Genomic DNA, 12,836 nt, shown 5'->3' with positions numbered 1-12,836 from the left:
GGGAGAATAATTGCAAAACAAACGCACACACACACAAAAAAAAAAAAATCCCCAAAAGATTAAAATTTTATTTATTTTTTTTTATTACTTATATACCACTTAGGATTACATTCAGGTACTTTATCATATTTCACTATCTGTCCTGGTGGGCTATACTAAACCTTAAGTTTGTATACCGCATGATCTCCATAAAAATAGAGCTCGGCACGGTTAACAGGTAATTCAATAAATGAGGGAAGGACATAATAAGGAATTAGAGGTTATGAAGAGGATAGCTAGCTTTACATTTTAAATAGATAGCTTTACATTTTGGAGAAAAGCCAGGTTTTCAGATGCTTTCAGAATATTTGGAATGAGCCTAGGTTCCGCAGCGGGACAGGGAGGTTATTCCAAAGCTCAGTGAATTTGAAGAAAAGGGATTTCCCTAATTTATCTGCATACATGACGCCTTTTAACGAGGGGAAAGATAGTTTGAGTATGTGGGCGGATCTGGTAGTGTCAGGTCTCGAAGAATTCCAGGATAGTGGGATTAGGGGAAGAAGAATGCCACGTGGGATCTTGAAAATTAGGCAGGTACATTTAAACTTTATCTAGTGTTCCTAGGTAGATCAATGCACACTTTCTTTGAACTATTGTAATTAATCCAGGAGTGGGCAACTCAGTTGGGTTTTCACAATTTCCACAATGAATATGTATGGGATCTATTTGCATATAACGGAAGCAGTACATGCAAATCATTCATATTTGTTGTGAAAATTTTCAAATCCCAACTGGGTTGTGACCCTTGAGGACTGTGGTTGCCCACTCCTGAATTAATCTAACACTGTTAATCAAGCTAATTAATCAAATGTTGTTTTTTTCTTGACAGGGGAGTAGGATGCATTTTTGTAGAAATGATTCAAGGAATTGCTGCTTTTCCTGGAATGAAAGATATTCAAGATCAACTGGAAAGGATATTTCTGGTGAGTGCTGCCTTTCTATCTAACTGTGCTAGATTTTCACTGGGTTTTACTTAGCCGCAGTAGCTCTAAATGCTCCAACGATTATAGAATTCCTATGAGCGTTGGAGCAGTGTCAGAGCATTTAGCGCTCCAGGCCCTAGTAGAAACTTCTACCACGGCTTCGTAGTAGGAACCCTTTGTAATGTAAACTACCATTTATAACAGACTAATAGATAGTTGAAATTAAAGTCTAAAATTGACATATTTGACATCAATATATTCATTCTTATCACATTTGATGGGTGTTCTTTGCAATGCTAGCAATTTTTACAGGGTGTTTCAAAGATTGCATAATTCTTTAATCCTTTTTAACTTTATATTTGAGAGTATAATAAGAATACAGTAACATTTCATGATAATGCACTGATGAGGAAATGTCTGAAATCAAGATATGTGAAAAAGGAGGCAAAATGGTGCTCAGCGGATAAGTTGCATGCGCTCTTTGCATTTGTTTAACACAGAAGAGCTGCTTTTCCTTTGATTTCTTTATCTATTGTGCTTTGGGCTTTATTCATTTTTCATTTGGCTTTGGTGCTAAAGCCCTGCAGCCTATGAATCTTTCCCAAGAAAGACTGTGTAGAGTAGTTGCCAGTAGGCCTGATAAACATTTTCTGCATGCTGGTCAATTGTACAGTCAATGCAACTGAACCAGCAGAAGAAACCCTGCCAGTAACAGCCCATGGAATCAGCTGGCTCAGGTCCCAATGTTAGTGATTTGACGCTAAACCAGTTCTAACATAAAAGTATTTTAGCTTCTGATGCACATAATGGCTTTGCGTGGTCTTTTCCATGCTTTGTAGTATCCTCCAATAATACTATGTAAATGTAGTACAATGAGGTCATTAATATTAAAATGAGCACTCCAGGTGATGCCCAGAGATTGCCTGGTAATGCATGAAATGAAGTGCTGCCCGTTAATGCTCCAAAATTACCTGCTGGTAATTTGTTAAAAGCACATATCAGGCATGTGTGTTAAAGGTGTGTCTCATGTGTGTGTTAAAAGTACATCAGCAGGTCTGGGCTGCATATTGCATGAGAGATGGAAGTTGAAGACAAATTTATCATACTTGATGGGGTGGGGTTCATATACGTTTCTGTGTGTTTCATGTACGTATCTTAAAGACTCATCTCATATGCCTCCATTAAAAGCATATGCTGGGAGGTCTGGGGCTGCCGATTGCATGAGAGGTGGAAGTTCAAAAAAATAATAAATATGGGGGCAGCATATATGTCCCGCAGAATCAGAGTAGAAAAAAACATTTGCATGGTTTGCTGGTAGTTCTCCACCCCTCCCATCTGCCTATGGCATCAATGGATGCTTATGATGTGCACCTATGATGCACTACAGTAAGGCACACCTATGATTGACGTTCATGTGTACCTATGATGTAGCATTTTCTGGCGCATGTGCACATTTATGCCTTTTTCTGTGGATTATTCTGCACATATGTCAGTCGCTTTCTCCAGCAATTGATCAGATGGGATTTCCGTGGACTTCCACGGAGCTCATTTGCATGCGAAGGTTTTGCAGCACTACTCATCTTTTTGAAATCGGAAAATTTATTGGCACTACACAACCCACGGGATTTTAATGGTAAATTTAGAACATCAAGCCTCAGTGGCTTCTTCTCTTCATACATTTGTACATTCAGCAATATCCTTTATCTCCTCCACCCCCACTCCCTCAGGGCAATGCTAGGTCAGATCATGCAAAAAGTGTTTCTCAGACCTACTGGCGGCATGTCTGCTTTGTCTGGAGATGATAATTGAACTTTGACATTGAGACTGCAGTCAGACACAGGGAAAGGGAAGACTAATGAAACAAGCAGTGCAGCTGCTGGAAACATCTCAGTAACTGAGAAAAAGTTGGATTCTCTGGCTACTGGTCTATGAAGATTTTTGAAACCCCTGGCAAAGTTACTCTGGCACTGGTATGGAAAACAGTGTCACAGATATAACATGTTAGTTTTTCACCTATGAAAAGCTCGGCCACAGAGCTAGCAGGGAAAGCCCACAAAGGCTATCTATTAAAAATGCTGAGAAAAGTGGAAGTTCTGGAACAGAAAACAAACTTATACACAAGAAATGCAGCTTTAATAAATGATTTTTTTTTTTTGAAGAAGGATAAAATAAGATGGAAAGTATTCTTAAGATAAAAGCCTAAGAGCAATACATTTTCTGAAAATTGATTGCTTTTCTAGAACGACTTAAAAAAAAAAGATTGAGGGCAGAATGCACAACCCTCTTACAATATGGTAATAAATACCGTATTGGGAGCAATTCTGATTTACAGAGTGATGTTCAGCATAATAAAATGCAAATTATACTGTATTCATGTTATTTGTATGAAACAGTCCTGGTAACGGGGAGAGGAAATGTGCCCTCAGAAGAGCAAAGGGTAGGCACAGCTCTTCCAGCCCCCATCCCTCCAGTCAGTTCTTGCTTTTCCTTCTCTTGCTGCTTCTTCTCCCCTGCCAGCTCAGCTGATTGCGGCAGAGCTGGTAGAGGGAGAATAAGCGCTGCCAGCATAGCTGTGAGCTTTTTCATTTTTTGGCCCTAAATGGGCACATTGTTGTGAGTGCGTTATATGCGCTGGACATACAGGCACACAACACAAGCAAAAACAGCTAACAGCTGCCAGAAAATTTTGCCCGTAAAAAGTGAGCATTCTGTTTTGAGCATTACACAGAGTGTTCATTATAATACTAATGAGTTCCTTGTAATGCATTTGCATAGGGTTCTCAGTGGCTGCTACCAGGATTGGTAGCCACGGAGAACTCTTTTGTGCATTGGAACCTGGGCTTCTGTGTCAGTGCTTCTGTGAAAATGTTTAAAAATGGCTGGGTGCTAATAACAATATTATATACTACTATAGGGTTGTCCAGAGAAACCTAGGGCTCCTTTTACAAAGGTGCATTAGGGCCTTAATGCGCGGAATTGCACGCGCTAAATTGCCGAGCATGCTAGACCTTAACGTCAGCATTGAGCTGACGTTATTCTAGATGTGTACTATGCGGTTTAGCATGCAGTAATTTCGTGCATGCATTAAAAACGCTAGCGCACCTTAGTAAAAGGAGCCCCTAAAGTTAGAAAAACTACGAATTGACATTTTTTGCATGCATTTGATTGTGCTTGATCAGAAAATAATTAAAAAATATATTTTGAAGCCCATCCTGTGGTTGCTCAACAGCATCTGTACTTTTAGGATGAAATGTAGGCCAGAATTTTGCAGGCTTACATTTCAGGCATCTGTCACGGATCTAGGGAGACGGGTAGGGATGCTTAAACTTGCCCAAGGCCACTTCTGGGCAGAACCACGCACACGTCCAGCCTTGGGCAAGCTCAAGTGTCCCAATGCAGCTCACTAGATTCGTGACAAACACCTACGGTGTAAGCATCCTGCTTAGGGGAGGGTTTTTTGGTTTGGTTTTTTTTTTTATTTTATTGATTTTAAAACTAATAAACAGTGCCAAACAAATAAAGAATAGTAGGTGTTACATACAATGTACTATTATCTGTACAGGTAACATATTCAAGATTTTCAATACATATATTAATTAATAATACATTTTAATACAATATATGATTTAAATACAACTTAAAGTTAGCTAGATGCCACCATCAGTATTTATTTATTTATTTATTTCCCTCCCTTCCCTCTTCCCCCATGGATGTGTATAGGTAATGAACAAAAAAAATATATCATATCTCCATAAATTCTCCTAGGGGAGGTTTTTTTAAAAAAATTGTGCATCCCGATTGGCTGCCAGACGGCAGTAGGATGCCTTCAATTGGGATGCCCGTTTGCAGAATCAGCCCCTTAGTCCAGTGAGTTTCCAATTTTTTCATCCTGTCGGGAAAATAGATTTTGTCAAACTCTGCAACTTAATGGACTTGCGGCACCATCTCATGGAAATTTACCAAACCTTTCAAACCACCCTCGTATACAGAAAGGACTACTTCTTCACTCAGAGGGGTGAAATTTTGCAAAAATGCTTCACCAAAATGTTAGTATGGCTGGCAGGGAATGTCATTGCTCTTGTTTTGTGCCTCTGAGGTAGTCTTCCTGCTAATTTCATCATCTGTATCAATAAGCCATTTGTTTACCTGTGTGTCTGTTTAGAGACCAGCCCAATGGAACAAAGCTCACAGGTCACTTGATAAGGTCAGAAAGCAACTTGACAAATTGCAAACACATCAAAACAGCTGAGCAAAGGGCAAAAGGATTCAAAATAGGTCCCCTTGAGCAAGGATTTCCTTCCATTATATGGTTAGGGAAATACTCTTAAGAGAAGCATTAACTTGTGTGTTTGTTATTGTGTTCAGATTTTTATTTATTTCGTATTTATATACCACTTATAACCTAAGTGTTGTACATTCAGGTACTCAAGCATTTTTTCCTATCTGTCCTGGCAGGCTCACACTCTATCTAATGTACCTTGGGCAATGGGGAATTAAGTGACTTACCCAGGGTCACAAGGAGCAGTGTGGGATTATTGTAGTAATAGAGACAGAAGGGAAGTAATAGTGGAATGTTACTACATTACAGGAAGTTGAGGGCAGTGACCTTTGTTTTATTTACTATATGTTGCATTTGATCAACTGCCCTTCCTTTGTGAAGCACAAAGCAGCTTACATTGTATTTATATTTCATATGAAATAAAACAATAACATTTAAAACCATAGAAACAAATTAAAGTACGATCAAGTGAACAAAATGATTATAAAATAAAGTCTTTCCTGTACAAAACTTATCTGCCTGTCCATTTGCCAAATCTCCAACTATCACTCAAAGCTACTCCCATAATTGTCTTTACTAAGCAACAGAAATGTCATCTAGGCAAGTTGTAACAAGTCAAAACCGGGGGTCCTTTAGCTAAGTTAATATTTTACTTTCTGAATATCATCTTTTTTTTCAGGTTGTTAGATTTGTGCTGCTTGATTGAAGTAATGTAGTAGATGAACGGTTGAGATGTATTTTATAGGTTGAGATGGTATAATCTTGTGATTTTTGCATATACAGTAAAACCTTGGTTTGCGAGCATAATTCGTTCCAGAGGCATGCGTGTAATTCAAAGCACTCGTATATCAAAGCAGATTTCCCCATAGGAAATAATGGAAACTCAGATAATTTGTTCTACAACCCCAAAACTTTAATACAAAATAGTATACATACTTGTATTGCAAGACCTCGCTCATTTAGAACAGTCACTACACTCCCGCAGCGTCAGAGAGAGACCCATCGGCTCAGTTGTGATGATGTGACGCGTGTATACTGTATGTACTCGTAATACAAGACTTTGCTTGATAAGAACAGTCATAGTAACATAGTAAATGACGGCAGATAAAGACCTGGACAGTCCAGCCAGTCTGCCCATAAGTTATACTTATTAAAAAATACATGATTAGTTTAACTTGTCTCTTCTTTGATATTTCTAGGCCGTAGACTGTAAAAATTATGGCCTGCGACTTAGCCTATGTTTTAGATTTCGGCCCCTTATGTAATTGAGTTTGACACCCTTGATCTAAAGTAAGCAGTGGCAATATCACGCTGTAGACTTTTCTTCCAGGAACTTTCCAAACCTTTCATATCTATCTATTCATATATATTCTACTTTACCTATAATTTATAGTAATTTATAGTTTGTTCAAGCTTCATCTAATTGGAGGTTAAATTAACATGCTGTTAGGGTATGCTGATATTGCTTTTATATTTTAAAAACATTGCAGTGTGATTAGATATCATTACAACAACTTGTTCAACCATCACACTTTTTAATTTACATGGCATTGATTGTGCTGAGTGTAAGCTAGGCAACGGTTTTGATTAATCTCCTATAAGAGCTGTTCCATTAGCCTATTGCATTCTGCTCATAAACGCGCCTGGGTACATTTTCTTCTCTGATCCATAACTGAGAACGTGGTATAAAAATGCTGTCATGATAAAGGATGTGGCACACTTGATTAAGCAAAATGGAAATTATGTGAAACAACGTTAAAAAAGTTGGCAGCACTTTCTATCTTTAGGGTTTAAAAAGTGCTATACCATTGCAGTTTGCAGCTCGGTGCTGCTGGCTTTCATCTGTTTTCATTTGCAGCTGGGATCCTGCTAGACAGACGTCTGGTCTGATGTGGTACACAGAGATATGTGTTGTTGAAGTCAAGCTTCTGTTTTCCCTGATTTGTTCTGTTTGCAGTATGAACATGAACACACAACTATGCCAAACTGCACTGAACTTGCAGTGCAAAAATCTCTTCTCTTGCCAAGTCGGTATGGCTTAAGTTTTAACAGAATGTTTGCATATGTTAAGTAACTCTGTAACAGGGCTTTTAATATAAATCAGGAGTTCTCGGCCCAGTCTTGGGGACACACCTAGCCAGTCAGGCTTTCAAGGTACTTGCAATGAATATGCATGAGATAATTTGTTTGCACTACCTCTATTCTATGCAGATCTATCTCATACATATTCATTCTGGATATCCTGAAAGCCTGACTGACTGAACATAAGATTTGCTGCTGCTGGGTCAGATCAGTGGTCCATCGTGCCCAGCAGTCTGCTCACGCGGCGGCCCTTAGGTCAAAGACCAGCGCCCTATTAGAGTCCAGCAGGAACTTATCTAACCTTTTTTGGAATCCCTGAAGGGTGCTTTCCCCTATAGGGATTCAAAAAAAGGTTAGATAAGTTCCTGCTGGACCAGAACATACTCAGGTGAGGCTAGACTCAAATAGGGCACTGGGAATGGCTCCGACGACTGTGTTGAGAACCCCTGCTATAGATGCTTGTTATGGAGCCTATTTTAAGCCTATTCTATAAAGTAGGTGCCTATTTTTCTTTATAAAATACCACTGCAAGTAGCAAAGAATATACTGTACATCTAGGCAGAGCCACTTACAACTATATAGCTTGTGTATATGCCCATGCCTAGATGTATGAATGAATTTTGGCATTCACAGTCCCAATTCTGAAGTAACAATTCAATAAACACAACAACTAGACATGTGGCAATAACCGGCCGCAGCTTTATTGAAACTTTTGAACATACAAATATTATACAGTACCTGTCACCATATCCAATATTTATCAAAACCATCTAACAAATGTAATGGTTAGATGGCACCAAACTAACTTTATCACTGCAATCTCCAACATAGATTACCAGGTACCAGGTGACCTGGGTTGGCCACTGTTGGAAACAGGGTACTGGGCCTGATGAACTATTAGTTTGTCCCAATATGGTAACTGTTATGTTCTTATAGATCAACCCACTCCTACCTATGCCCCAAGACAAGGTATGTGGTACTGCCAAATCTTGCTGGATCCCCGGACTCATGACAGTACCAAATATGAATCCAGTTTTCCCTTTTATCCACAGTAAATCAGTAATTCAAACCCCAAATGACTCTCAAGGAGAATGGCTACTGAGACTCTGCTGCAAATACCTCAACACCCCCCCACCCCTCTTCACAATACAGCATGAATAACAACCTGACCTGTAGGAAGAGCGGGAAAGACAAAATCTGATCTGCCTCCCAGGCTCCACAAAACAAAAGCAAAGCACAGCAAAATACCCCACTGTCTTCTTTCCCCTGTAAAAAGTTTGACTTGGTGCTCTGAACAGAATACTCACCCAATCAGTTTCCATCTACCACACATTCCTCAGGGCTCTAACCTCCTCTCCTTCCTGCATGGTCCTTCATAAAATGAACTCTTATCTGGCCCAGAATTTGGTCAGCTCAGCCAAATTAAGACATATTCTCCTGCAAAACAGAGCATGTAAATTATAGCATTCTATATGTGCCCTGCCCAGACTCTGCCCATGTGCACACTTACTGAAGCAATTGGTTTTCCATAGGACTTTTATGTGTATAAATAACTAGAATGCCCCCTTTTACACACACTCATGCTGCCTAAACATTAGTGGCTTCTTATAGAATTGTACCTTATGGGTAAGTCTATAATTGTACACCTCGTATATAGAGGTACAGATTTTATAAAAGAAAGTAGGTGAGAACATTCCTTTATATAATACTGACATTACTGGGGATATGCATAAGTATGTGCTTAGGCCTGAGCATTTATGACAGCCCTAAGAGCTGGTTCAAATGTTCATGCTTAGTTTCAGGAGATACTATGTGTGCCCTGCCTATGCTCTGTTCAGACACTGTCCAATGTGTACACCCCCCTGTAAACTACATGGTATTGGAGATATGCATGTAGTTACAGAATTGTGCTCGGTGCACTTTTGGTATGTTTGCTCATGTGTGCTACCCGGTTGAGTCGCATTATTATGACCACCTGCTAATATCTAGAATAACTTAATTTTTTATTTATATACCGCATATGCCTTACAATTCAAAGCACAGATGGCAGCCAGACACAAGGGGTGCGACTTGATAAGATGCTGGATAGCTGCTAGAGGTATCTGGAGCCATACAACTACAGTGCGTCTGACATTTTCTGATGGGTGCAAGGTTACAGTTACTTTATTTGATAGATCGTAATTATTAACAGACATATTAAACAAAAGCGGTTTACAATTTAAAAAAAAAAAAGAAAGTTAAAACTTACTAAAGGAAAAACCAATAAAGACAAACAGGGTAAATCAACTATGATAAAAAAAAAAACCAGACACAAGTAGGCTAAAAGCAGGGGAAGGAAAGATTTATAATATATTTAGGGAAAAACAATAAGGAAGACAACAAAAGTTAAAGGGGATGAAGAAATAAACCATAATTAAAGTAAGAATGAAAAAAAAAAGAATGAAAAATTATAAGAGTTGTGTCAAATGCGTTTTTAAAATAATATGCCTATATTTGAGACTTTTTTCAGCCCTTAAGTCTAATAGAAAAGAATTCCACAGAGTAGGCACCATTACCGAGAAATAGGAGTCCCTATGAATGTGCAAGAACATCTGCCTAAAAGGCGGCACAGTCAATAGCTTTTGATGAGAGGATCGAAGATTCCTTTGGGGGTGAATAAGGAATCAGAAAAGTAGCCAAGAATAAAGTAAAACTTGAAGACTGAATCTGAAAAGAAAGTACATTATACTTAAAAGGTATTTTATAGGCAATTGGAAGCATATGCTCTACTTTAAGTAAAGGGGTAATGTGATCATATTTAGATTGACAGTAAAGCAAACAAAGAGCCATATTTTGCATGAGCTGAAGTCAACGAAGTTCATATTGAGGAAATCCTATACAATAATCAAGTTTAGAAAAGACAAAAGAAAGGATCCAGTCATTCAGCATGTCATAGTAACATAGAAACATGGTAAATGATAGTAGATAAAAACCTGAACAATTCATCCAGTCTGGCCAGTCATACGCATTATACATTCATGTTTAAATTATCTTTTCTTTTATATTTCTGGGCAATAGACAATAGAAGTCTGCCCGGTACTGTCTTTAGGTCCCCAGTGCTGGACTTGCCATCGAAGCCCACTCCAGGCTAACCTAACCATCATGTCACTAGAGCTTCTATCAAAGTCCTCTCCAGTTCATCCTAAACCCAATAATCATATACGGTACGCCCAGTACCGGCCTTTGTTTCATAACATTCATTTTGTAAAGATCCTGTGTTCATCCCATGCTTTTTTTTAATTCCGTCACCGTTTTTATCTCCACCACCTCCCTCAGGAGGTTATTCCAAGCATCCACCACCCTCTTCGTGAAAAATAATTTCCTAAGTCTGTTACCCTGCAACCTCAATTCATGCCTTCTAGTTTTACCAAATTCCTTTCTCTGGAAAAGATTTGTTTCTATATTAATACCTTTTAAGTATTTAAACATCATATCTTTCCTGTCCTTCTAGAGCACGAGCCTCAAAGTCCCTCCTTGAGGGCCGCAATCCAGTCGGATTTTCAGGATTTCCCCAATCAATATGCATGAGATCTATGTGCATGCACTGCTTTCAATGCATATTCATTGGGGAAATCCTGAAAACCTGACTGGATTGCGGCCCTCAAGGAGGGACTTTGAGATCCCTGCTCTAGAAATATACATATTCAGGTCTCTTCTTGTACGTTTTTTGGCGCAAGCCCCATACTATTTTTGTTGCTTTTCTCGGGACCAGATACCTTAGCCAGATATGGCCTTCAAAACTGAACACAGAACTCCAGGTGGAGCCTCACCAATGTCCTGTACAGGGGCATCAACAACACCTTTCTTCTGCTGATCATGCCTCTTTCTATAAAGCATCCTTCTGGTTACAACCACTGCTTTTTTGCACTGTTTCATTGCCTTCAGATCATCAGACACTATCACCCCAAGGTCCCTATCAGTGCATATCAGCCTCTCACCTCTCAGCACATACGATTCCCTCAGATTTCTACTCCCCAGGTGCATCACTCTGCACTTTTTCGCATTGGAATTTTAGTTGCCAAACATTAGACCACTCTTCGAACTTTTGCAGATCCTTTTTCATGTTTTCTACTCCCTCCAGGGTGTCCATTGTGTTACAAATCTTTGTATCATCCACAAAAAAGAAAACCTTACCTTCTTAACTCTTCAACAATGTCGCTCACAAATATATTGAACAGAATTGTACCCAACATCGATCCTGGTGACACTCTACTACTCACCTTTCCTTCCTCCGAGTGAATTCCATTAACTACAACCCTCTGACTTCTGTCCGTCAAACCAGTTTCTAATCTAGTTCACCACTTTGGGTCCTAAATTCTGCCTGTCAAGTTTATTCAAGAGCCTCCTCTGAGGAATCGGGTAAAGAAGATGCATTGTGGGCCAAACTGGAAAAGGGAAATGGAAAATGTATTTACGTTGGTGTGATATAGAGGCCACCTTCACAGATGGAAGAAGTGGATAGAGATTGTCTGGATGCCACCTGTATTCATAACCATGCAAATACCAGTTCTAATTTGCCCAGATAGTTATCTGAGGATCTGCCAGACCCAGATAACTTCCAGTGGCCATAAAGGTCCTGGTTATGTAGTGCTGGTATTCAGAATAGGCCCAGAATAGAACATCCAGGTCTTATTCAGCCCAGGCAGTCAAAGTTAAAAAAAAAAAATGCTGACTTATATTACATGTTGTTTATATACCGCATAACCTTCCATTTCTATGCAGTTTACAGCTAGAAGAAACTGAGGCAGTCTCAGGAAGTAGAATTTTAATCATAAATATTATTTAGTGCATGCAGAATGGTTAAAGAATTTTGCATAACAAAAGTGGTTTATCTTGCAAAAACAATTTGTTTTTGCTGATATGTCCTAAGCTGCTTTGTGCTCTCCTAGTGAGAATTAATGATTTATTGGATCTGAAATAGTCTGATGAAGTAATGATGATTTTTTTCTCTCCATCAAAAGTAGGATGGTGTTTAACATGCTACAGCTTCTTATAATGCATGAGTTAGCAAAAGTCTGCAACACAACTAGGGAATAGCCAAGATGGTCCTAGTGTCTTAATTTTGTAATCATTCTGTATAATTTTTACAAAATTTGCCAAGAAGCCCCTTGGACAGGCAATAATAAGCCATGTTGTGTAAGCAATAAATCAAATTGGGCAAACAAGACAAAAATAAATTAGAAACAATTAGCAAACACTGTGAACATCAAGTTCACGATATCCGAAGTACAGGCAAGATTGAAAAGACAAGCAATAAAGAAAATAATAGAACATCAATCTAGGCTGATGTCTATAACAAACATTCATAAAACAAGGTGCTGAATGTTAAATACGCAATTAGTATGCTAACAATTACCAAAAAATAATCTCATATGAGAAAAGAAAAAAAAATTTGAAAGAAACAAATTGTGCAGACCCTGCTGATCCATCTTCCAAGAATGGATTTTTTGACAGGTAACAGCTAGAAATAAAGT

At 38.8% G+C, this 12,836-nt stretch overlaps 1 protein-coding gene across 7 annotated transcripts in view; it reads left to right on the top strand.

Moving 5' to 3' along the window:
* The window catches only part of CDK14 (cyclin dependent kinase 14), an 895,761-nt gene that overhangs the window by 512,329 nt on the left and 370,596 nt on the right, over positions 1-12,836 (top strand). For all 7 annotated transcript variants that reach the window (XM_033931181.1, XM_033931186.1, XM_033931187.1 and 4 more), the window contains one exon: positions 869-962. In XM_033931181.1, the coding sequence (XP_033787072.1) occupies positions 869-962 (94 nt within the window). The remainder of the gene's footprint in view (positions 1-868; positions 963-12,836) is intronic.

This window comes from Geotrypetes seraphini, chromosome 2 (genome assembly GCF_902459505.1).
Source record: "Geotrypetes seraphini chromosome 2, aGeoSer1.1, whole genome shotgun sequence".
NCBI classification, from domain to species: domain Eukaryota; kingdom Metazoa; phylum Chordata; class Amphibia; order Gymnophiona; family Dermophiidae; genus Geotrypetes; species Geotrypetes seraphini.
This window is presented reverse-complemented; position numbering and strand designations above follow the sequence as displayed.